The 21,955-nt window shown below is 58.4% G+C and overlaps 1 protein-coding gene across 5 annotated transcripts in view; it reads left to right on the top strand.

The window, feature by feature from the left end:
- Positions 1 to 21,955, top strand: part of LOC140388630 (phosphatidylinositol 4,5-bisphosphate 3-kinase catalytic subunit gamma isoform) — a 190,898-nt gene that overhangs the window by 54,111 nt on the left and 114,832 nt on the right. For 3 of the 5 annotated variants that reach the window (XM_072473079.1, XM_072473078.1, XM_072473077.1), the window contains 2 exons: positions 7,825 to 7,936; positions 13,573 to 13,730. In XM_072473079.1, the coding sequence (XP_072329180.1) occupies positions 7,825 to 7,936; positions 13,573 to 13,730 (270 nt within the window). The remainder of the gene's footprint in view (positions 1 to 7,824; positions 7,937 to 13,572; positions 13,731 to 21,955) is intronic. The other 2 variants (XR_011934233.1, XM_072473080.1) reach the window with 1 other exon arrangement.

The following is a 21,955-nucleotide window of genomic DNA, read 5'->3' as shown; positions in this document are numbered from 1 at the left end:
CAGTGTGGCACTCCCTCAGTACTGACCCTCTGACAGTGCGGCACTCCCTCAGTACTTACCCTCTGACAGTGCGGCACTCCCTCAGTACTGACCCCCTGACAGTGCAGTACTCCCTCAGTACTGACCCTCTGACAGTGCGGCGCTCCCTCAGTACTGACCCTCTGACAGTGCAGCACTCCCTCAGCACTGACCCTCTGACAATGCAGCACTCCCTCAGTACTGACCGTCTGACAGTGCAGCACTCCCTCAGTACTGACCATCTGACAGTGCGGCACTCCCTCAGTGCTGACCCTCTGACAGACTCCCTCAGTACTGACCCTCTGACAGTGCAGCACTCCCTCAGTGCTGACCCTCTGACAGTGCAGCACTCCCTCAGTACTGACCCTCTGAAAGTGCAGCACTCCCTCAGTACTGACCCTCTGACAGTGCAGCACTCCCTCAGTACTGACCCTCTGACAGTGCAGCACTCCCGCAGTGCTGACCCTCTGACAGTGCAGCACTCCCTCAGTACTGACCCTCTGAAAGTGCAGCACTCCCTCAGTACTGACCCTCTGACAGTGCAGCACCCCCTCAGTACTGACCCTCTGACAGTGCAGCACTCCCTCAGTACTGACCCTCTGACAGTGCAGCACTCCCGCAGTACTGACCCTCTGACAGTGCGGCACTCCCTCAGTACTGTCCCTCTGACAGTGCGGCACTCCCGCAGTGCTGACCCTCTGACAGTGCAGCACTCCCTCAATACTGACCCAATGACAGTGCAGCACTCCCTCAGTACTAATCCTCTGACAGTGCAGCACTCCCTCAGTACTGACCCTCTGACAGTGCAGTACTCCCTCAGTACTGACCCTCTAACAGTGCGGCACTCCCTCAGTACTGACCCTCTGACAGTGCAGTACTCCCTCAGTACTGACCCAATGACAGTGCAGCACTCCCTCAGTGCTGACCCTCTGACAGTGCAGCGCTCCCTCAGTACTGACCCTCTGACAGTGCAGCACTCCCTCAGTACTGACCCTCTGACAGTGCGGCACTCCCTCAGTGCTGCCCCTCTGACAGTGCGGCACTCCCTCAGTGCTGACCCTCTGACAGTGCGGCACTCCCTCAGTACTGACCCTCTGACAGTGCGGCACTCCCTCAGTACTTACCCTCTGACAGTGCGGCACTCCCTCAGTACTGACCCTCTGACAGCGCGGCACTCCCTCAGTACTGACCCTCTGACAGTGCAGCACTCCCTCAGTACTGACCATCTGACAGTGCGGCACTCCCTCAGTGCTGACCCTCCGACAGACTCCCTCAGTACTGACCCTCTGACAGTGCAGCACTCCCTCAGTGCTGACCCTCTGACAGTGCAGCACTCCCTTAGTACTGACCCTCTGAAAGTGCAGCACTCCCTCAGTACTGACCCTCTGACAGTGCAGCACTCCCTCAGTACTGACCGTCTGACAGTGCAGCACTCCCGCAGTGCTGACCCTCTGACAGTGCAGCACTCCCTCAGTACTGACCCTCTGAAAGTGCAGCATTCCCTCAGTACTGACCCTCTGACAGTGCAGCACTCCCTCAGTACTGACCCTCTGACAGTGCAGCACTCCCTCAGTACTGACCCTCTGACAGTGCAGCACTCCCGCAGTACTGACCCTCTGACAGTGCGGCACTCCCTCAGTACTGTCCCTCTAACAGTGCGGCACTCCCGCAGTGCTGACCCTCTGACAGTGCAGCACTCCCGCAGTACTGACCCTCTGACAGTGCGGCACTCCCTCAGTACTGTCCCTCTAACAGTGCGGCACTCCCGCAGTGCTGACCCTCTGACAGTGCAGCACTCCCTCAGTACTGACCCAATGACAGTGCAGCATTCCCTCAGTACTGACCCTCTGACAGTGCGGCACTCCCTCAGTACTTACCCTCTGACAGTGCGGCACTCCCTCAGTACTGACCCCCTGACAGTGCAGTACTCCCTCAGTACTGACCCTCTGACAGTGCAGCATTCCCTCAGTACTGACACTCTGACAGTGCAGCACTCCCTCAGTACTGACCCTCTGACAGTGCAGCACTCCCACAGTACTGACCCTCTGACAGTGCAGCACTCCCTCAGTACTGACCCTCTGACAGTGCAGCACTCCCTCAGTACTGACCCTCTGACAGTGCAGCACACCCGCAGTGCTGACCCTCTGACAGTGCAGCACTCCCTCAGTACTGACCCTCTGAAAGTGCAGCACTCCCTCAGTACTGACCCTCTGACAGTGCGGCACTCCCTCAGTGCTGCCCCTCTGACAGTGCGGCACTCCCTCAGTGCTGACCCTCTGACAGTGCGGCACTCCCTCAGTACTGACCCTCTGACAGTGCGGCACTCCCTCAGTACTTACCCTCTGACAGTGCGGCACTCCCTCGGTACTGACCCTCTGACAGTGCAGCACTCCCTCAGTACTGACCCTCTGACAGTGCTGCGCTCCCTCAGTACTGACCCTCTGACAGTGCAGCACTCCCTCAGCACTGACCCTCTGACAATGCAGCACTCCCTCAGTACTGACCGTCTGACAGTGCAGCACTCCCTCAGTACTGACCCTCTGACAGTGCAGCACTCCCTCAGTACTGACCCTCTGACAGTGCGGCACTCCCTCAGTGCTGACCCTCTGACAGACTCCCTCAGTACTGACCCTCTAACAGTGCGGCACTCCCTCAGTACTGACCCTCTGACAGTGCAGTACTCCCTCAGTACTGACCCAATGACAGTGCAGCACTCCCTCAGTGCTGACCCTCTGACAGTGCAGCGCTCCCTCAGTACTGACCCTCTGACAGTGCAGCACTCCCTCAGTACTGACCCTCTGACAGTGCGGCACTCCCTCAGTGCTGCCCCTCTGACAGTGCGGCACTCCCTCAGTGCTGACCCTCTGACAGTGCGGCACTCCCTCAGTACTGACCCTCTGACAGTGCGGCACTCCCTCAGTACTTACCCTCTGACAGTGCGGCACTCCCTCAGTACTGACCCTCTGACAGCGCGGCACTCCCTCAGTACTGACCCTCTGACAGTGCAGCACTCCCTCAGTACTGACCATCTGACAGTGCGGCACTCCCTCAGTGCTGACCCTCCGACAGACTCCCTCAGTACTGACCCTCTGACAGTGCAGCACTCCCTCAGTGCTGACCCTCTGACAGTGCAGCACTCCCTTAGTACTGACCCTCTGAAAGTGCAGCACTCCCTCAGTACTGACCCTCTGACAGTGCAGCACTCCCTCAGTACTGACCGTCTGACAGTGCAGCACTCCCGCAGTGCTGACCCTCTGACAGTGCAGCACTCCCTCAGTACTGACCCTCTGAAAGTGCAGCATTCCCTCAGTACTGACCCTCTGACAGTGCAGCACTCCCTCAGTACTGACCCTCTGACAGTGCAGCACTCCCTCAGTACTGACCCTCTGACAGTGCAGCACTCCCGCAGTACTGACCCTCTGACAGTGCGGCACTCCCTCAGTACTGTCCCTCTAACAGTGCGGCACTCCCGCAGTGCTGACCCTCTGACAGTGCAGCACTCCCGCAGTACTGACCCTCTGACAGTGCGGCACTCCCTCAGTACTGTCCCTCTAACAGTGCGGCACTCCCGCAGTGCTGACCCTCTGACAGTGCAGCACTCCCTCAGTACTGACCCAATGACAGTGCAGCATTCCCTCAGTACTGATCCTCTGACAGTGCAGCACTCCCTCAGTACTGACCCTCTGACAGTGCAGCACTCCCTCAGTACTGACCCTCTGACAGTGCAGCACTCCCTCAGTACTGACCCAATGACAGTGCAGCACTCCCTCAGTGCTGACCCTCTGACAGTGCAGCGCTCCCTCAGTACTGACCCTCTGACAGTGCAGCACTCCCTCAGTACTGACCCTCTGACAGTGCGGCACTCCCTCAGTGCTGACCCTCTGACAGAGCGGCACTCCCTCAGTGCTGACCCTCTGACAGTGTGGCACTCCCTCAGTACTGACCCTCTGACAGTGCGGCACTCCCTCAGTACTTACCCTCTGACAGTGCGGCACTCCCTCAGTACTGACCCCCTGACAGTGCAGTACTCCCTCAGTACTGACCCTCTGACAGTGCAGCATTCCCTCAGTACTGACACTCTGACAGTGCAGCACTCCCTCAGTACTGACCCTCTGACAGTGCAGCACTCCCACAGTACTGACCCTCTGACAGTGCAGCACTCCCTCAGTACTGACCCTCTGACAGTGCAGCACTCCCTCAGTACTGACCCTCTGACAGTGCAGCACACCCGCAGTGCTGACCCTCTGACAGTGCAGCACTCCCTCAGTACTGACCCTCTGAAAGTGCAGCACTCCCTCAGTACTGACCCTCTGACAGTGCGGCACTCCCTCAGTGCTGCCCCTCTGACAGTGCGGCACTCCCTCAGTGCTGACCCTCTGACAGTGCGGCACTCCCTCAGTACTGACCCTCTGACAGTGCGGCACTCCCTCAGTACTTACCCTCTGACAGTGCGGCACTCCCTCGGTACTGACCCTCTGACAGTGCAGCACTCCCTCAGTACTGACCCTCTGACAGTGCTGCGCTCCCTCAGTACTGACCCTCTGACAGTGCAGCACTCCCTCAGCACTGACCCTCTGACAATGCAGCACTCCCTCAGTACTGACCGTCTGACAGTGCAGCACTCCCTCAGTACTGACCCTCTGACAGTGCAGCACTCCCTCAGTACTGACCCTCTGACAGTGCGGCACTCCCTCAGTGCTGACCCTCTGACAGACTCCCTCAGTACTGACCCTCTGACAGTGCAGCACTCCCTCAGTGCTGACCCTCTGACAGTGCAGCACTCCCTCAGTACTGACCCTCTGACAGTGCAGCACTCCCTCAGTACTGACCCTCTGACAGTGCAGCACTCCCTCAGTGCTGTTTTGGGAGTGTCCGCCTGGATTTTGGTTCATGTCTCTGGTGTGGCATTAGGACCTCGCAACAGTGAAGGAACGTCCAATATGTTTCCAAGATATGCTTCACAGCTCCAGGGTCCCAGGTTCGATTCCCGGCTTGTGTCACTGTCTGTGCGGAATCTGCACGTTCTCCCCGTGTCTGCGTGGGTTTCCTCCGGGTCCAAAGATCTGCAGGTTGGGTGGATTGGCCGTGATAAATTGCCCTTCATGTGAAAAAGGTGGGATGGGGTTACTGGGTTACGGGGATAGGATGGAGGTGTGGGCTTGGGTAGGGTGCTCTTTCCTAAGGGCCGGTACAGACCTGATGGGCCGAATGGCCTCCTTCTGCACTGTGAATTCTATGAAGTCAGAATGGTGAGTGGCCTGGGAGGGGACTTGCAGGCGGTGGTGTTGCCAGCTATCTGCTGCCCTGTCCTGTGGGCTGAGAGCTCACAGGTTTCTGGGTGCTGTCGAAGGAACCTTGGCGAGTTGCTGCAGTGCAGCTTGTAGATGGTACACCCGGCTGCCACTGGTCGTCGGTGTCGCAGGGAGGGAGAAGTCAATGTTGAAGGTGGCGGAATGCACGGCCTGAGAGTGGGGTGGAGGCAGGTTCAATCGAGGCATTCAGGAGGAATTTGGTGATTATTTAAATGGAAAGAATGAGGAGGGCTGTGGGGAAAGGCAGGGGACCGGCGCTCAGGCCTGCTGAATCAGTGCACACAGGTGGGCCAAATGGGCTCATTCTGCACCGTCTCAAACATGTGGTTGTGAATGCAGCGTCAAGCTCCACCAACCCCCCTGCCCCAGAACCCCCTCCCCACCCAACAATGTCCCCACCACCGGACTGTGGAGATGAAGTGTTAGTTGAGCATTTCGATATCAGTCACTGATGTGAAATCCAGCTGTGTGTCTCCATGTATCTGACCGATAATGATGTACTCTCTCTCTCTCTCTCTCCGTCTCTCTGGCCCTCTCTCTCTCTCTCTGTCTCTCTCTCTCTGTCTCTCTGTCTCTCTCTCTCTCTCCCCGTCTCTGTCTCTCTCTCTCTCTGTCTCTCTGGCCCTCTCTCTCTCTCTCTGTCTCTCTCTCTCTCCGTCTCTGTCTCTCTCTCTCTCTGTCTCTCTGGCCCTCTCTCTCTCTGTCTCTCTCTCTCTCTCCGTCTCTGTCTCTCTCTCTCTCTGTCTCTCTCTCTCTCTCTGTCTCTCTCTCTCTCTCCCCGTCACTGTCTCTCTCTCTCTCTGTCTCTCTGGCCCTCTCTCTCTCTCTCTGTCTCTCTCTCTCTCTCCGTCTCTGTCTCTCTCTCTCTCTGTCTCTCTCTCTCTCTCCGTCTCTGTCTCTCTCTCTCTCTGTCTCTCTCTCTCTCTCCGTCTCTCTCTCTCTCTCTCCCCGTCTCTGTCTCTCTCTCTCTCTGTCTCTCTCTCTCCGCCTCTGTCTCTCTCTCTCTCTGTCTCTCTCTCTCTCTCCGTCTCTGTCTCTCTCTCTCTCTGTCTCTCTCTCTCTCCCCGTCTCTGTCTCTCTCTCTCTCTGTCTCTCTGGCCCTCTCTCTCTCTCTCTGTCTCTCTCTCTCTCTCTGTCTCTCTCTCTCTCTCCCCGTCTCTGTCTCTCTCTCTCTCTGTCTCTCTGGCCCTCTCTCTCTCTCTCTGTCTCTCTCTCTCTCTGTCTCTCTGCCCCTCTGTCTCTCTCTCTCTCTCTGTCTCTCTCTCTCTGTCTCTCTGCCCCTCTGTCTCTCTCTCTCTCTCTCTGTCTCTCTCTCTTTCTTTCTCTCTCTCTATCTCTGTCTCTCTCTCTCTCCGTCTCTGTCTCTCTCTCTCTCTCTCTGGCCCTCTCTCTCTCTCTCTGTCTCTCTGTCTCTCTGCCCCTCTGTCTCTCTCTCTCTCTCTGTCTCTCTCTCTTTCTTTCTCTCTCTCTATCTCTGTCTCTCTCTCTCTCCGTCTCTGTCTCTCTCTCTCTCTCTCTCTCTGGCCCTCTCTCTCTCTCTCTGTCTCTCTCTCTCTCTGTCTCTCTGCCCCTCTGTCTCTCTCTCTCTGTCTCTTTCTCTTCCTTTCTCTCTCTCAATCTCTGTGTCTCTCTCTCTCCCTGCCTCTCTCTCTCCCTCCCTCTCCCTCTCTCTCTCTCCCTCGCTTTCTCTCTCTCTCTCTCCTTCTTTCTCTCTCTCCTTCTTTCTCTCTCTCGCTTTCTCTCTCTCTCTCTGCCCCTGTCGCTGTCTCTCTGTCTCTGTCTTTCTCTCCCTCTCTCTCTGCCTCTCTGTCTCTGTCCCTCTCTCTCTCTGCCTCTCTGTCTCTGTCTCTCTCTCTCTCTCTGTCTCTCTCTGCCTCTCTGTCTCTGTCCCTCTCTGTCTCTGCCTCTCTGTCTCTGTCCCTCTCTCTCTCTGTCTCTCTCGGCCTCTCTGTCTCTCTCTCTCTCTGTCTCTCTCTGCCTCTCTGTCTCTGTCCCTCTCCCTCTCTCTCTCTGTCCCTCTCGGCCTCTCTGTCTCTCTCTCTCTCTGTCTCTCTCGGCCTCTCTGTCTCTGTCTCCCTCTCTCTCTCTGCCTCTCTGTCTCTGTCTCTCTCTCTCTCTCTGTCTCTCTCTGCCTCTCTGTCTCTGTCCCTCTCTCTCTCTGTCCCTCTCGGCCTCTCTGTCTCTCTCTCTCTCTGTCTCTCTCGGCCTCTCTGTCTCTCTCTCTCTCTGTCTCTCTCGGCCTCTCTGTCTCTGTCTCCCTCTCTCTCTCTCTGTCTCTCTCTCTGCCTCTCTGTCTCTGTCCCTCTCTCTCTCTGCCTCTCTGTCTCTGTCTCTCTCTCTCTCTCTGTCTCTCTCTGCCTCTCTGTCTCTGTCCCCCTCTCTCTCTGCCTCTCTGTCTCTGTCCCTCTCTCTCTCTGTCCCTCTCGGCCTCTCTGTCTCTCTCTCTCTCTGTCTCTCTCTGCCTCTCTGTCTCTGTCCCTCTCTCTCTGTCTAGTACTATCAAGCGATGGATACCTTTGTGACTTCCTGTGCAGGATACTGCGTTGCCACTTATGTTCTTGGAATTGGAGACCGTCACAATGATAACATCATGATAACAGAGCAAGGTAAACCTCTGGCCTCTTCTCAGAATGATCATGTGCGGAATAGAGGGAGGACAACTTCCCCTCAAGCCTATTATGTTTCACTTCTCTTCGAACTAAACCTACCAGGCGTACACCACGTTTAGCGAAACAATAATGTGTGTTCTGTATTTGAGGATAAGACTATTTACAGATAATGTTCACTGCGAGGCCTTGTTTATCTGATCACAACCCTGCTGTTTGCCGACTGCGCACAGGTCACGGGGACTGATATCCCTGCCGAGGTAATAATGATTGACAGCAGATTAAGATACTTCCTCAAAGGTTTAGGTACCATCGCACCACAACGTCCCCTTTTTCCTAATGAAAGGTTCACCTTTCTGGAATCACACTAGTTTACACGAAAGGGAAACAAACTGAAACTGTATCTGGATGGACTTTAGCACAGAGGGATAAATGAGCAGTCCTCTGGCACATCCAGGCAGTTTGTTTACGTATCCAGTTTTAGTTGTGGTGATCTTTCTCTGCGGGTTTGCTCGGCGTGTGTCTCAGACCGTGTTCTATTTGCAATCGGGTCACTCGGATTCTGAAATGTGGTTTTGTTCTGATATCGGGCCTGTTTTGCCACATCAGCATGCCGTTTAGTGTTCAGACTTGCCCCTGGGCGTAAGCTGCCGATTTGGACATTCACTCGAACTTTCAGCCCGACGTTCAGCTTGGTCCATTTGTTACCCGCCCGTGGGACCCGGGCGTCCTACACTTTCCCTGTTTCTCAATCACATACCCTTGGAATATCGGCCGAGTGATGACTGCGGAGGTTTGACTGCAACGCTCAGCCGTGTGTTAATTCCAATGTGGTTCTGCAGCGGGACGTTTGCAGGTTCGGGATGGAACATAGAATGCAGGAGGAGGCCCTTCGGCCCTTCGAGCCTGCTCCCCCATTCATTATGATCATGGCTGATCATCAAGTTCAATACCCTGACCCCGCCTTCCCCCCATATCCCTGGATCCCTTTAGCCCCAAGAGCTATATCGAATTCCTGCTTGAAATTACACAATGTTTTGGCCTCAACTACTTTCTGTGGTAGCGAATTCCACAGATTCCCCGCTCTCTGGGTGAAGAAATCTCTCCTCACCTCAGTCCTAAAAGGTTTACCCCTTATCCTCAAAATATGACCCCTAGTTCTGGTCTCCCCCACCATCGGGAACATTCTTTCTGATCTACCCTGTCTAATCCTGTTAGAATTTTGTAAGTTTCCCCTCTCACTCTTCTAAACTCCAATGAATAGAATCCTAACCAACTTAGTCTCTCCTCATAAGACAGTCCCGCCGTCCCAGGAATCGGCCGGGTCAACCTTCGCTGTTCTCCCTCTCCATGACTTGCCACTTCTGTGGGTACTAAACATGACAGTGTAGGAAGTGACAGGATGTTTGCACCTGTAATGGTCTACAGTTTCGCAAATAGGTTGACCCTACACTTTTTTTTGTTCGCTCATGGGGCGTGGGTGTCGCAGGCTGTAACAGCATTTATTGCCACCCCTAATTGCCCTTGACGGGACAGTTAAACCATTGTCGATTGTTGGAAAACAGGTCGGGGGCACTTGTCGATTATATGCACCATGGTGTCCCCAACGGAAGAGGTTGGTGGGGCGGGGTTTTTGTGTGCAGTGTTATACCACCCTGGGCTAGTGCACAGTCAATTGCAGCCCCATAGGCCCCAGAGTCCCAACACAAGTGAATTAACCAATAATTAGTATAAAAATTCCCAACATCGTTGGCCCTTGGCTACCCAATAATTTATAGTCACCAGGTTTGTAAGTTGAAACACAATTGCTGTATATTTATAACAGAAATAAAGATGAAATATGCAGTAATTACAACAGACTAATGGCAAGCTAACCCACTTCCCCCCCTTTTATTATCCCACCCTCTACCCCGTCACACACAAAACAGACAAACACAGAGGAGTGGAAAGGGGTAAAAATAATAAGGATTAAGGTAAAAAAATGATAAGAATCAGTGTTTTAAATGTTGAATTCTTTGCAGCAGGCTGTTCTCCTAGCACACACTGAGTGATCGAAGCCACTGGTGTACAGTTGGTGATGGTCTTCTTGCAGGTACATTCATTCAGTACTCACAGGCAGTAGGATTTCTTCTGGAGAGACACTTTAGCCTTTGTTGAACTGAGCCTTCAACTCGAAGCTCCACCTTTGAGTCCACTTCTCTTTTGAGACTCTTGGGCTCGCATCAAACCCAACTTCCAGCCCGAGCTTTAACCTCAATCCTTTGCAGTTTAGCTAAAATGACCTCCAGCCTTTCCGGGGGAGGGGGGAGAGGGGCTATTATAGTGGATTTTTAGAGAGATTCCATCATATCAGAGAGAGAAATCGGAGCTGCTTCTTCCAGCTTCTGAACCGAAAGTGAAACTGGAACAACCCAGCCTTACTGGGGGGGGGGGGGGGGGGTGGAAGAGAAAGATTCCTGAGCAATCAGAACCAATCGCCACTGGTTGCTGGGAAAGCCCAGCATTTCGAGCCAGCTCATTGGCCTCCAGCCAAGTCAGTCAAACTGAGTCATCACTGCTTGAATTAAAGGCACCGGTCCATTAATCACCCATAGATCAAATAGCAAAAACATAAAAGAAAGGAAAAAATAAGGCAATAAACAGGGTTTCCAGTGGTCCCTGTTACAGACATGAGGGCAAGGTGGGTTGAATTATTATTTTTTGAAAATATTTTTATTCGGCTGGATTGAATTATTATTACAGATCCCCTCTTCTGCCCGTTTATAGCGATAGGTTTAAATTTTAATTTAATTTGTTCACCTTCGAATCATTTTCCTTGTTAAAATTGGCCATGATATGTTTCCCAAACTGTTTTCCAAACCCCAGTTTGGGAATTCCAATATTACAAATGACCCCACAGCTAATTCTTTAAGGTGAAACGAAGCTGGGATTGATCAATGTGCTCAGAGCCCTGAGCGCCCGAACGTGCGCGGCACACATTCCCACTCACGAGCAGACAAGGTAGAAAGGCAGAGAAAAAAGTTGCAAATTGCGAGTTACTTTTTTTAAAAATCAAAAAGTATTGGCATTGATTAGTGTGAGCTGAGCAGAGTTAGTCAATGAAGGTCCCTTCAGGCAGCTTGACCCGGCAGCAAAGTATTCTGGTATTCCGGGAGTTAGTTCATTCATGAGGCAAAATACAGGATCCTTCGGAGAGATCTGGTGCGCGATCCTCCATCCCGCTGTGCCAGATTTCAGGTTCACCCCGACGGCGGGATTCTCCGCCCGCCGCGCCAGATTTTAGGTTCAGCACGCCGTCGGGATTCTCCGCCCGCCGCGCCATATTTCAGGTTCACCCCGCCGTCGAGATTCTCCGCCCGCTGCGCCAGATTTCAGGTTCAGCACGCCGTCGGGATTCTCCGCCCGCTGCGCCAGATTTCAGGTTCAGCACGCCGTCGGGATTCTCCGCCCGCCGTGCCAGATTTCAGGTTCAGCACGCCGTCGAGATTCTCCGCCCGCCGCGCCAGATTTCAGGTTCACCCCGCCGTCGGGATTCTCCGCCCGCTGCGCCAGATTTCAGGTTCACCCCGCCGTCGAGATTCTCCGCCCGCTGTGCCAGATTTCAGGTTCACCCCGCCGTCGGGATTCTCCGCCCGCTGCGCCAGATTTCAGGTTCACCCCGCCGTCGGGATTCTCCGCCCGCTGTGCCAGATTTCAGGTTCACCCCGCCGGCGGGATTCTCCGCCCGCTGTGCCAGATTTCAGGTTCACCCCGCCATCGGGATTCTCCGCCCGCTGCGCCAGATTTCAGGTTCACCCCGCCGTCGAGATTCTCCGCCCGCTGCGCCAGATTTCAGGTTCACCCCGCCGTCGGGATTCTCCGCCCGCCGTGCCAGATTTCAGGTTCACCCCGCCGGTGGGATTCTCCGCCCGATGCGCCAGATTTCAGGTTCAGCACGCCGGCGGGATTCTCTGTTACGCCAGCTGGTCAGTGAGGTTTCCCATTGTGGGGCAGCCCCACGCCGTCGGGAAACCCCCGGGCTTCTGGCAAAACGGAGAATCTTGCCGGCGGAGAATCCAGCTCCTGACTTAGAGAGATCTCCTAAAATCTGCTCTTCCTCTTCCTGGACCTGTGCTGAAATTTAACACAGTGTTGGCACCTCCCCCTTTCTCCCCATATCCCCGAATCCCATCCATTTTTTATTCATACATAGGATGTGAGCGTTGCCAACATTTATTACCCATCCCTAATACCCTTGAGAAGGTGGTGATGAGCTGTGTTAATGAACCTCTACAATCCCCATATCCCCCTCTCCCACCCTCTCCCCCTATCCCCCTCTCCCACCCTCTCCCCATATCCCCCTCTCCCACCCTCTCCCCATATCCCCCTCTCCCACCCTCTCCCCATATCCCCCTCTCCCACCCTCTCCCTATATCCCCCATCCCACCCTCTCCCCATATCCCCCTCTCCCACCCTCTCCCCATATCCCCCTCTCCCACCCTCTCCCTATATCCCCCATCCCACCCTCTCCCCATATCCCCCATCCCACCCTCTCCCCATATCCCCCATCCCACCCTCTCCCCATACCCCCAACCCACCCTCTCCCCATATCCCCCTCTCCCACCCTCTCCCCATATCCCGCTCTCCCACCCTCTGCCCAAAACCCCAATCCCACCCTCTCCCCATATCCCCCATCCCACCCTCTCCCCATATCACCCATCCCACCCTCTCCCCATATCCCCCATCCCACCCTCTCCCCATATCCCCCCATCCCACCCTCTCCCCATATCCCCCATCCCACCCCCTCCCCATATCCCCCATCCCACCCTCTCCCCATATCCCCCATCCCACCCTCTCCCCATATCCCCCATCCCACCCTCTCCCCATATCCCCCATCCCACCCTCTCCCCATATCCCCCATCCCATCCTCTCCCCATATCCCCCTCTCCCACCCTCTCCCTATATCCCCCATCCCACCCTCTCCCCATATCCCCCTCTCCCACCCTCTCCCCATATCCCCCTCTCACACCCTCTCCCCATATCCCCCTCTCCCACCCTCTCCCTATATCCCCCATCCCACCCTCTCCCCATATCCCCCTCTCCCACCCTCTCCCTATATCCCCCGTCCCACCCTCTCCCCATATCCCCCATCCCACCCTCTCCCCATATCCCCCATCCCACCCTCTCCCCATATCCCCCATCCCACCCTCTCCCTATATCCCCCATCCCACCCTCTCCCCATATCCCCCATCCCACCCTCTCCCCATACCCCCATCCCACCCTCTCCCCATATCCCGCTCTCCCACCCTCTGCCCAAAACCCCAATCCCACCCTCTCCCCATATTCCCCATCCCACCCTCTCCCCATATCACCCATCCCACCCTCTCCCCATAACCCCCATCCCACCCTCTCCCCATATCCCCCCATCCCACCCTCTCCCCATATCCCCCATCCCACCCCCTCCCCATATCCCCCATCCCACACTCTCCCCATATCCCCCCATCCCACCCTCTCCCCATATCCCCCATCCCACCCCCTCCCCATATCCCCCATCCCACCCTCTCCCCATAGCTGAGTCCAGTTGTTGATTGGTGGGGTGAGTTTGGTGGGTGTGGACAATCTAACCACCTTTGTTTTTCTCCTCCCGCTTTTCACAGGTAATTTATTCCATATTGACTTTGGTCACATTCTGGGCAACACCAAGAGGATTCTGGGTGTAAGCCGGGAGCGGGTCCCCTTCGTCCTGACCCCAGACTTCCTCTTTATAATGGGGCGAGTGAACAGGAGACCCAGCCTGTATTTCCAACGGTTCAAGGTGAGCGAGTGACTCAAGACACTGCGGCGGTACACATTGCAGACAGGCCAGTCTGGCTGCTGCGGGACAGCCTCTCTGTCTCTTACCCTGTCTCCTCTCCGTCTCCTCTCCGTCTCCTCTCCGTCAACTCCCCGTCTCCTCTCCGTCTCCTCTCCGTCTCCTCTCCGTCAACTCCCCGTCTCCTCTCCGTCTCCTCTCCGTCTCCGCTCCCGTCTCCTCTCCATCTCCTCTCCGTCTCCTCTCCGTCTCCTCTCCGTCTCCTCTCCGTCTCCGCTCCCGTCTCCTCTCCATCTCCTCCCCGTCTCCTCTCCGTCAACTCCCCGTCTCCTCTCCGTCTCCTCTCCGTCTCCTCTCCATCTCCTCTCCGTCAACTCCCCGTCTCCTCCCACGTCACCCCTCCATCACCTCTCCGTCTCCTCTCCGTCTCCTCTCCGTCTCCTCTCCCGTCTCCTCTCCATCTCCTCCCTGTCTCCTCTCCGTCTCCTCTCTGTCTCCTCTCCCGTCTCCTCTCCATCTCCTCTCCGTCTCCTCTCCATCTCCTCTCCGTCAACTCCGCGTCTCCTCCCACGTCACCCCTCCGTCTCCTCTCCCGTCTCCTCTCCGTCTCCTCTCCGTCTCCTCTCCATCTCCTCTCCATCTCCTCTCCGTCTCCTCTCCATCTCCTCTCCGTCAACTCCGCGTCTCCTCCCACGTCACCCCTCCATCTCCTCTCCCGTCTCCTCTCCGTCTCCTCTCCGTTTCCTCCCCGTCTCCTCCCCATCTCCTCTCCGTCTCCTCTCCCGTCTCCTCTCCGTCTCCTCTCCGTCTCCTCCCCCGTCTCCTCTCCGTCTCCTCTCCGTCTCCTCTCCGTCTCCTCTCCGTCTCCTCTCCGTCTCCTCTCCCGTCTCCTCTCCATCTCCTCTCCATCTCCTCTCCGTCTCCTCTCCATCTCCTCTCCGTCAACTCCGCGTCTCCTCCCACGTCACCCCTCCGTCTCCTCTCCCGTCTCCTCTCCATCCCTTCTCCGTCTCCTCTCCATCTCCTCCCTGTCTCCTCTCCGTCTCCTCTCCGTCTCCTCTCCCGTCTCCTCTCCATCTCCTCCCTGTCTCCTCCCCGTCTCCTCTCCCGTCTTCTCTCCGTCTCCTCTCCCGTCTCCTCTCCCGTCTCCTCTCCATCCCTTCTCCGTCTCCTCTCCCGTCTCCTCTCCGTCTCCTCTCCATCTCCTCTCCGTCAACTCCGCGTCTCCTCCCACGTCACCCCTCCGTCTCCTCTCCCGTCTCCTCTCCATCCCTTCTCCATCTCCTCTCCCGTCTCCTCCCCATCTCCTCTCCGTCTCTTCTCCGTCTCCGCTCCCGTCTCCTCCCCGTCTCCTGTCCATCTGCTGGCCATCTCCTCTCTGTCTCCTCTCTGTCTCCTCTCCTTTTCCTCTCCCGTCTCCTCCCCATCTCCTCTCCCGTCTCCTCTCCCGTCTCCTCCGTCTCCTCCCCTATCTCCTCTCCATCTCCTCGCAGCCTCCCCTCCCGTCTCCTCCGTCTCCTTTCCGTCTCCTTTCCGTCTCCTCCCCAGTCTCCTCGCAGTCTCCCCTCCCATCTCCTCTCCCGTCTCCTCAACGTCTCCTCTCCCGTCTCCTCTCCCGTCTCCTCAACGTCTCCTCTGCCGTCTCCTCTCCATCTCCTCCCCTGTCTCCTCTCCATCTCCTCGCAGCCTCCCCTCCCGTCTCCTCCCCCGTCTCCTCTCCGTCTCCTCTCCCGTCTCCTCCGTCTCCTCTCCCGTCTCCTCTCCCGTCTCCTCCCCAGTCTCCTCGCAGTCTCCCCTCCCGTCTCCTCTCTGTCTCCTGTCCGTCGCCTCCCCGTCGCCTCCCCGTCTCCTCTCCGTCTCCTCTCCCGTCTCCTTTCCGTCTCCCCTCCCGTCTCCTCTCCGTCTCCCCTCCCGTCTCCTCTCCCGTCTCCTCCCCAGTCTCCTCGCAGTCTCCCCTCCCGTCTCCTCTCCCGTCTCCTCTCCGTCTCCTCTCCCGTCTCCTCTCTCGTCTCCTCCCCATCTCCTCTCCGTCTCTTCTCCGTCTCCGCTCCCGTCTCCTCCCCGTCTCCTGTCCATCTGCTGTCCATCTCCTCTCTGTCTCCTCTCTGTCTCCTCTCTGTCTCCTCTCCTTTTCCTCTCCCGTCTCCTCCCCATCTCCTCTCCCGTCTCCTCTCCCGTCTCCTCCGTCTCCTCCCCTATCTCCTCTCCATCTCCTCGCAGCCTCCCCTCCCATCTCCTCCGTCTCCTTTCCGTCTCCTTTCCGTCTCCTCCCCAGTCTCCTCGCAGTCTCCCCTCCCATCTCCTCTCCCGTCTCCTCAACGTCTCCTCTCCCGTCTCCTCTCCCGTCTCCTCAACGTCTCCTCTGCCGTCTCCTCTCCATCTCCTCCCCTGTCTCCTCTCCATCTCCTCGCAGCCTCCCCTCCCGTCTCCTCCCCCGTCTCCTCTCCGTCTCCTCTCCCGTCTCCTCCGTCTCCTCTCCCGTCTCCTCTCCCGTCTCCTCCCCAGTCTCCTCGCAGTCTCCCCTCCCGTCTCCTCTCTGTCTCCTGCCCGTCGCCTCCCCGTCGCCTCCCCGTCTCCTCTCCGTCTCCTCTCCCGTCTCCTTTCCGTCTCCCCTCCCGTCTCCTCTCCGTCTCCCCTCCCGTCTCCTCTCCCGTCTCCTCTCCGTCTCCTCTCCCGTCTCCTCTCCGTCCCCTCCCCAGTCTCCTCGCAGTCTCCCCTCCCGTCTCCTCTCCGTCTCCTCTCCGTCTCATAGAACATAGAACATAGAACATAGAACGATACAGCGCAGTACAGGCCCTTCGGCCCACGATGTTGCACCGAAACAAAAGCCATCTAACCTACACTATGCCATTATCATCCATATGTTTATCCAATAAACTTTTAAATGCCCTCAATGTTGGCGAGTTCACTACTGTAGCAGTAGTGCTACAGTAGTGCTCCTCTCCCTTCTCCTCTCCGTCTCCTCCCCAGTCTCCTCGCAGTCTCCCCTCCCGTCTCCTGTCTGTCTCCTGTCCGTCGCCTCCCCGTCTCCTCCCCGTCTCCTCTCCGTCTCCTCTCCCGTCTCCTTTCCGTCTCCTCTCCCGTCTCCTCTCCCGTCTCCTCTCCCGTCTCCTCTCCCGTCTCCTCTCTGTCTCCTCTCCCGTCTCCTCTCCCGTTTCCTCTCCCGTCTCCTCTGCCGTCTCCTCCCCGTCTTCTCTCGCATCTCCTCACCGTCTTCTCCCCGTCTCCTCTCCGTCTTCTCCCCCGTCTCCTCTCCGTTTCCTCCCCCGTCTCCTCTCCGTCTCCTCTCCCATCTCCTCTCCGTCTCCTCTCCGTCTCCTCTCCCATCTCCTCTCCGTCTCCTCTCCGTCTCCTCTCCGTCTCCTCTCCCGTCTCCTCTCCATCTCCTCGCCGTCCCCTCCCCCCCGTCTCCTCTCCGTCTCCTCTCCCGTCTCCTCTCCATCTCCTCGCCGTCCCCTCCCCCCCGTCTCCTCTCCGTCTCCTCTCTCGTCTCCTCTTCCATCTCCTCTCCGTCTCCTCTCCGTATACTCTCCGTCTCCTCTCCCGTCTCCTTTCCCGTCTCCTCTCCGTCTCCTCTCCCGTCACCTCTCCGGCTCCTCTCCGGCTCCGCCCCGTCTCCTCTCCGTCTCCTCGCACTCTCCACACCCATCTCCTCGCCGTCCCCTCCCCCCCGTCTCCTCCCCCCGTCTCCTCACTGTCTCCTATGCTGTCTCCTCCGTCTCCTCTCGTTCTCCTCTCCATCCCCACTTCCGTCTCCTCTCCCGTCTCCTCTCCCGTCTCCTCTTCCGTCTCCTCTCCGTCTCCCTCCTCTCCGTCTCCTCTCCATCTGCTCCCCCGCTTCCTCTCAGGCTCCTCTCCGTCTCCGCGCCGTCTCCTCTCCGTCCCCTCCCCGCCTCCTCTGCCGTCTCCACTCTGTCTCCTCTCCCTTTCCTCCCCGTCACCTCCCCCGTCTCCCCTGCGTCTGCTCTTCCGTCTCCTCTCCGTCTCCTCTCCCGTCTCCTCCCCCGTCTCCTCTGCGTCTCCTCCCCAGTCTCCTCCCCCGTCTCCTCCCCCGTCTACTCTCCGTCTCCTCTCCCGTATCCTCTCTGTCTCCTCTCCCGTCTCCTCTCCCGTCTCCTCTCCGTCTCCTCTCCCGTATCCTCTCCGTCTCCTCTCCCGTCTCCTCCGTCTCCTTTCCGACTCCTCCCCAGTCTCCTCGCAGTCTCCCCTCCCGTCTCCTCAACGTCTCCTCTCCCGTCTCCTCTCCCGTCTCCTCTCCGTCTCCTCCCGTCTCCTCCGCGTCTCCTCTCCGTCTCCTCTCCGTCTCCTCTCCGTCTCCTCCGCGTCTCCTCTCCGTCTCCTCCCCGTCTCCTCCCCCGTCTCCTCCGCCGTCTCCTCCCCCGTCTCCTCCCCCGTCTCCTCCCCCGTCTCCTCTCCGTCTCCTCTCCCGTCTCCTCTCCGTCTCCTCTCCCGTCTCCTCTCCGTCTCCTCTCCCGTCTCCTTTCCTTCTCCTTTCCGTCTCCTCTCCGTCTCCTCTCCGTCTCCTCTCCGTCTCCTCTCCGTCTCCTCCCCGTCTCCTCTCCCGTCTTCTCTTCAAGTCTCCTCTTCAAGTCTCCTCTCCAAGTCTCCTCTCCGTCTCCTCTCTGTCTCCTCTCCGTTTCCTCCCCGTCTCCGCTCCCGTCTCCTCCCCGTCTCCTGTCCATCTGCTGTCCATCAACTCTCTGTCTCCTCTCTGTCTCCTCTCCTTTTCCTCTCCCGTCTCCTCCCCATCTCCTCTCCCGTCTCCTCTCCCGTCTCCTCTCCCGTCTCCTCTCCGTCTCCTCCGTCTCCTCCCCTGTCACCTCTCCGTCTCCTCGCAGTCTCCCCTCCCGTCTCCTCTCCATCTCCTCGCAGTCTCCCCTCCCGTCTCCTCCCCCGTCTCCTCTCCGTCTCCTCTCCCGTCTCCTCCGTCTCCTTTCCGTCTCCTTTCCGTCTCCTCCCCAGTCTCCTCGCAGTCTCCTCTCCATCTCCTCCCCAGTCTCCTCGCAGTCTCCCCTCCCGTCTCCTCCCCCGTCTCCTCTCAGTCTCCTCTCCCGTCTCCTCCGTCTCCTTTCCGTCTCCTGTCCGTTGCTTCCCCGTCTCCTCCGTCTCCTTTCCGTCTCCTTTCCGTCTCCTCCCCAGTCTCCTCGCAGTCTCCTCTCCATCTCCTCCCCAGTCTCCTCGCAGTCTCCCCTCCCGTCTCCTCTCCCGTCTCCTCTCCGTCTCCTCTCCCGTCTCCTCTCCGTCTCCTCCCCAGTCTCCTCGCAGTCTCCCCTCCCGTCTCCTCTCTGTCTCCTGTCCGTCGCCTCCCCGTCGCCTCCCCGTCTCCTCTCCGTCTCCTCTCCCGTCTCCTTTCCGTCTCCTCTCCCGTCTCCTCTCCGACTCCACTCCCATCTCCTCCCCGTCTCCTCTCCATCTCCCCTCCCGTCTCCTCTCCCATCTCCTCACCGTCTCCTCTCCGCCTCCTCTGTCGTCTCCTCCCCGTCTTCTCTCGCATCTCCTCACCGTCTTCTCCCCCGTCTCCTCTCCGTTTCCTCCCCCGTCTCCTCTCCCATCTCCTCACCGATTCCTCTCCGTCTCCTCTCCGTTTCCTCCCCCGTCTCCTCTCCCATCTCCTCCCCGTCTCCTCTCCATCTCCCCTCCCGTCTCCTCTCCCATCTCCTCACCGTCTCCTCTCCGCCTCCTCTGTCGTCTCCTCCCCGTCTTCTCTCGCATCTCCTCACCGTCTTCTCCCCGTCTCCTCTCCGTTTCCTCCCCCGTCTCCTCTCCGTCTCCTCTCCGTCTCCTCTCCGTCTCCTCTCCCATCTCCTCACCGTCTCCTCTCCGTATGCCCTCCCGTCTCCTCTCCCGTCTCCTCTCCATCTCCTCGCCGTCTCCTCTCCCGTCTCCTTTCCTTCTCCTTTCCGTCTCCTCTCCGTCTCCTCTCCGTCTCCTCTCCGTCTCCTCTCCGTCTCCTCCCCGTCTCCTCTCCCGTCTTCTCTTCAAGTCTCCTCTTCAAGTCTCCTCTCCAAGTCTCCTCTCCGTCTCCTCTCTGTCTCCTCTCCGTTTCCTCCCCGTCTCCGCTCCCGTCTCCTCCCCGTCTCCTGTCCATCTGCTGTCCATCAACTCTCTGTCTCCTCTCTGTCTCCTCTCCTTTTCCTCTCCCGTCTCCTCCCCATCTCCTCTCCCGTCTCCTCTCCTGTCTCCTCTCCCGTCTCCTCTCCGTCTCCTCCGTCTCCTCCCCTGTCACCTCTCCGTCTCCTCGCAGTCTCCCCTCCCGTCTCCTCTCCATCTCCTCGCAGTCTCCCCTCCCGTCTCCTCCCCCGTCTCCTCTCCGTCTCCTCTCCCGTCTCCTCCGTCTCCTTTCCGTCTCCTTTCCGTCTCCTCCCCAGTCTCCTCGCAGTCTCCTCTCCATCTCCTCCCCAGTCTCCTCGCAGTCTCCCCTCCCGTCTCCTCCCCCGTCTCCTCTCAGTCTCCTCTCCCGTCTCCTCCGTCTCCTTTCCGTCTCCTGTCCGTCGCTTCCCCGTCTCCTCTGCCGTCTCCTCTCCATCTCCTCCCCAGTCTCCTCGCAGTCTCCCCTCCCGTCTCCTCTCCCGTCTCCTCTCCGTCTCCTCTCCGTCTCCTCCCCAGTCTCCTCGCAGTCTCCCCTCCCGTCTCCTCTCTGTCTCCTGTCCGTCGCCTCCCCGTCGCCTCCCCGTCTCCTCTCCGTCTCCTCTCCCGTCTCCTTTCCGTCTCCTCTCCCGTCTCCTCTCCGACTCCACTCCCATCTCCTCCCCGTCTCCTCTCCATCTCCCCTCCCGTCTCCTCTCCCATCTCCTCACCGTCTCCTCTCCATCTCCTCTCCGTCTCCTCTCCATCTCCTCTCCGTCAACTCCGCGTCTCCTCCCACGTCACCCCTCCATCTCCTCTCCCGTCTCCTCTCCGTCTCCTCTCCGTTTCCTCCCCGTCTCCTCCCCATCTCCTCTCCGTCTCCTCTCCCGTCTCCTCTCCGTCTCCTCTCCGTCTCCTCCCCCGTCTCCTCTCCGTCTCCTCTCCGTCTCCTCTCCGTCTCCTCTCCGTCTCCTCTCCGTCTCCTCTCCCGTCTCCTCTCCATCTCCTCTCCATCTCCTCTCCGTCTCCTCTCCATCTCCTCTCCGTCAACTCCGCGTCTCCTCCCACGTCACCCCTCCGTCTCCTCTCCCGTCTCCTCTCCATCCCTTCTCCGTCTCCTCTCCATCTCCTCCCTGTCTCCTCTCCGTCTCCTCTCCGTCTCCTCTCCCGTCTCCTCTCCATCTCCTCCCTGTCTCCTCCCCGTCTCCTCTCCCGTCTTCTCTCCGTCTCCTCTCCCGTCTCCTCTCCCGTCTCCTCTCCATCCCTTCTCCGTCTCCTCTCCCGTCTCCTCTCCGTCTCCTCTCCATCTCCTCTCCGTCAACTCCGCGTCTCCTCCCACGTCACCCCTCCGTCTCCTCTCCCGTCTCCTCTCCATCCCTTCTCCATCTCCTCTCCCGTCTCCTCCCCATCTCCTCTCCGTCTCTTCTCCGTCTCCGCTCCCGTCTCCTCCCCGTCTCCTGTCCATCTGCTGGCCATCTCCTCTCTGTCTCCTCTCTGTCTCCTCTCCTTTTCCTCTCCCGTCTCCTCCCCATCTCCTCTCCCGTCTCCTCTCCCGTCTCCTCCGTCTCCTCCCCTATCTCCTCTCCATCTCCTCGCAGCCTCCCCTCCCGTCTCCTCCGTCTCCTTTCCGTCTCCTTTCCGTCTCCTCCCCAGTCTCCTCGCAGTCTCCCCTCCCATCTCCTCTCCCGTCTCCTCAACGTCTCCTCTCCCGTCTCCTCTCCCGTCTCCTCAACGTCTCCTCTGCCGTCTCCTCTCCATCTCCTCCCCTGTCTCCTCTCCATCTCCTCGCAGCCTCCCCTCCCGTCTCCTCCCCCGTCTCCTCTCCGTCTCCTCTCCCGTCTCCTCCGTCTCCTCTCCCGTCTCCTCTCCCGTCTCCTCCCCAGTCTCCTCGCAGTCTCCCCTCCCGTCTCCTCTCTGTCTCCTGTCCGTCGCCTCCCCGTCGCCTCCCCGTCTCCTCTCCGTCTCCTCTCCCGTCTCCTTTCCGTCTCCCCTCCCGTCTCCTCTCCGTCTCCCCTCCCGTCTCCTCTCCCGTCTCCTCCCCAGTCTCCTCGCAGTCTCCCCTCCCGTCTCCTCTCCCGTCTCCTCTCCGTCTCCTCTCCCGTCTCCTCTCCCGTCTCCTCCCCATCTCCTCTCCGTCTCTTCTCCGTCTCCGCTCCCGTCTC

The sequence above is a fragment of the Scyliorhinus torazame genome, chromosome 13, assembly GCF_047496885.1.
Source record: "Scyliorhinus torazame isolate Kashiwa2021f chromosome 13, sScyTor2.1, whole genome shotgun sequence".
Taxonomy (NCBI): domain Eukaryota; kingdom Metazoa; phylum Chordata; class Chondrichthyes; order Carcharhiniformes; family Scyliorhinidae; genus Scyliorhinus; species Scyliorhinus torazame.
The sequence above is the reverse complement of the archived record's forward strand: the minus strand, read 5'-3'. Positions and strand labels throughout refer to the sequence as shown.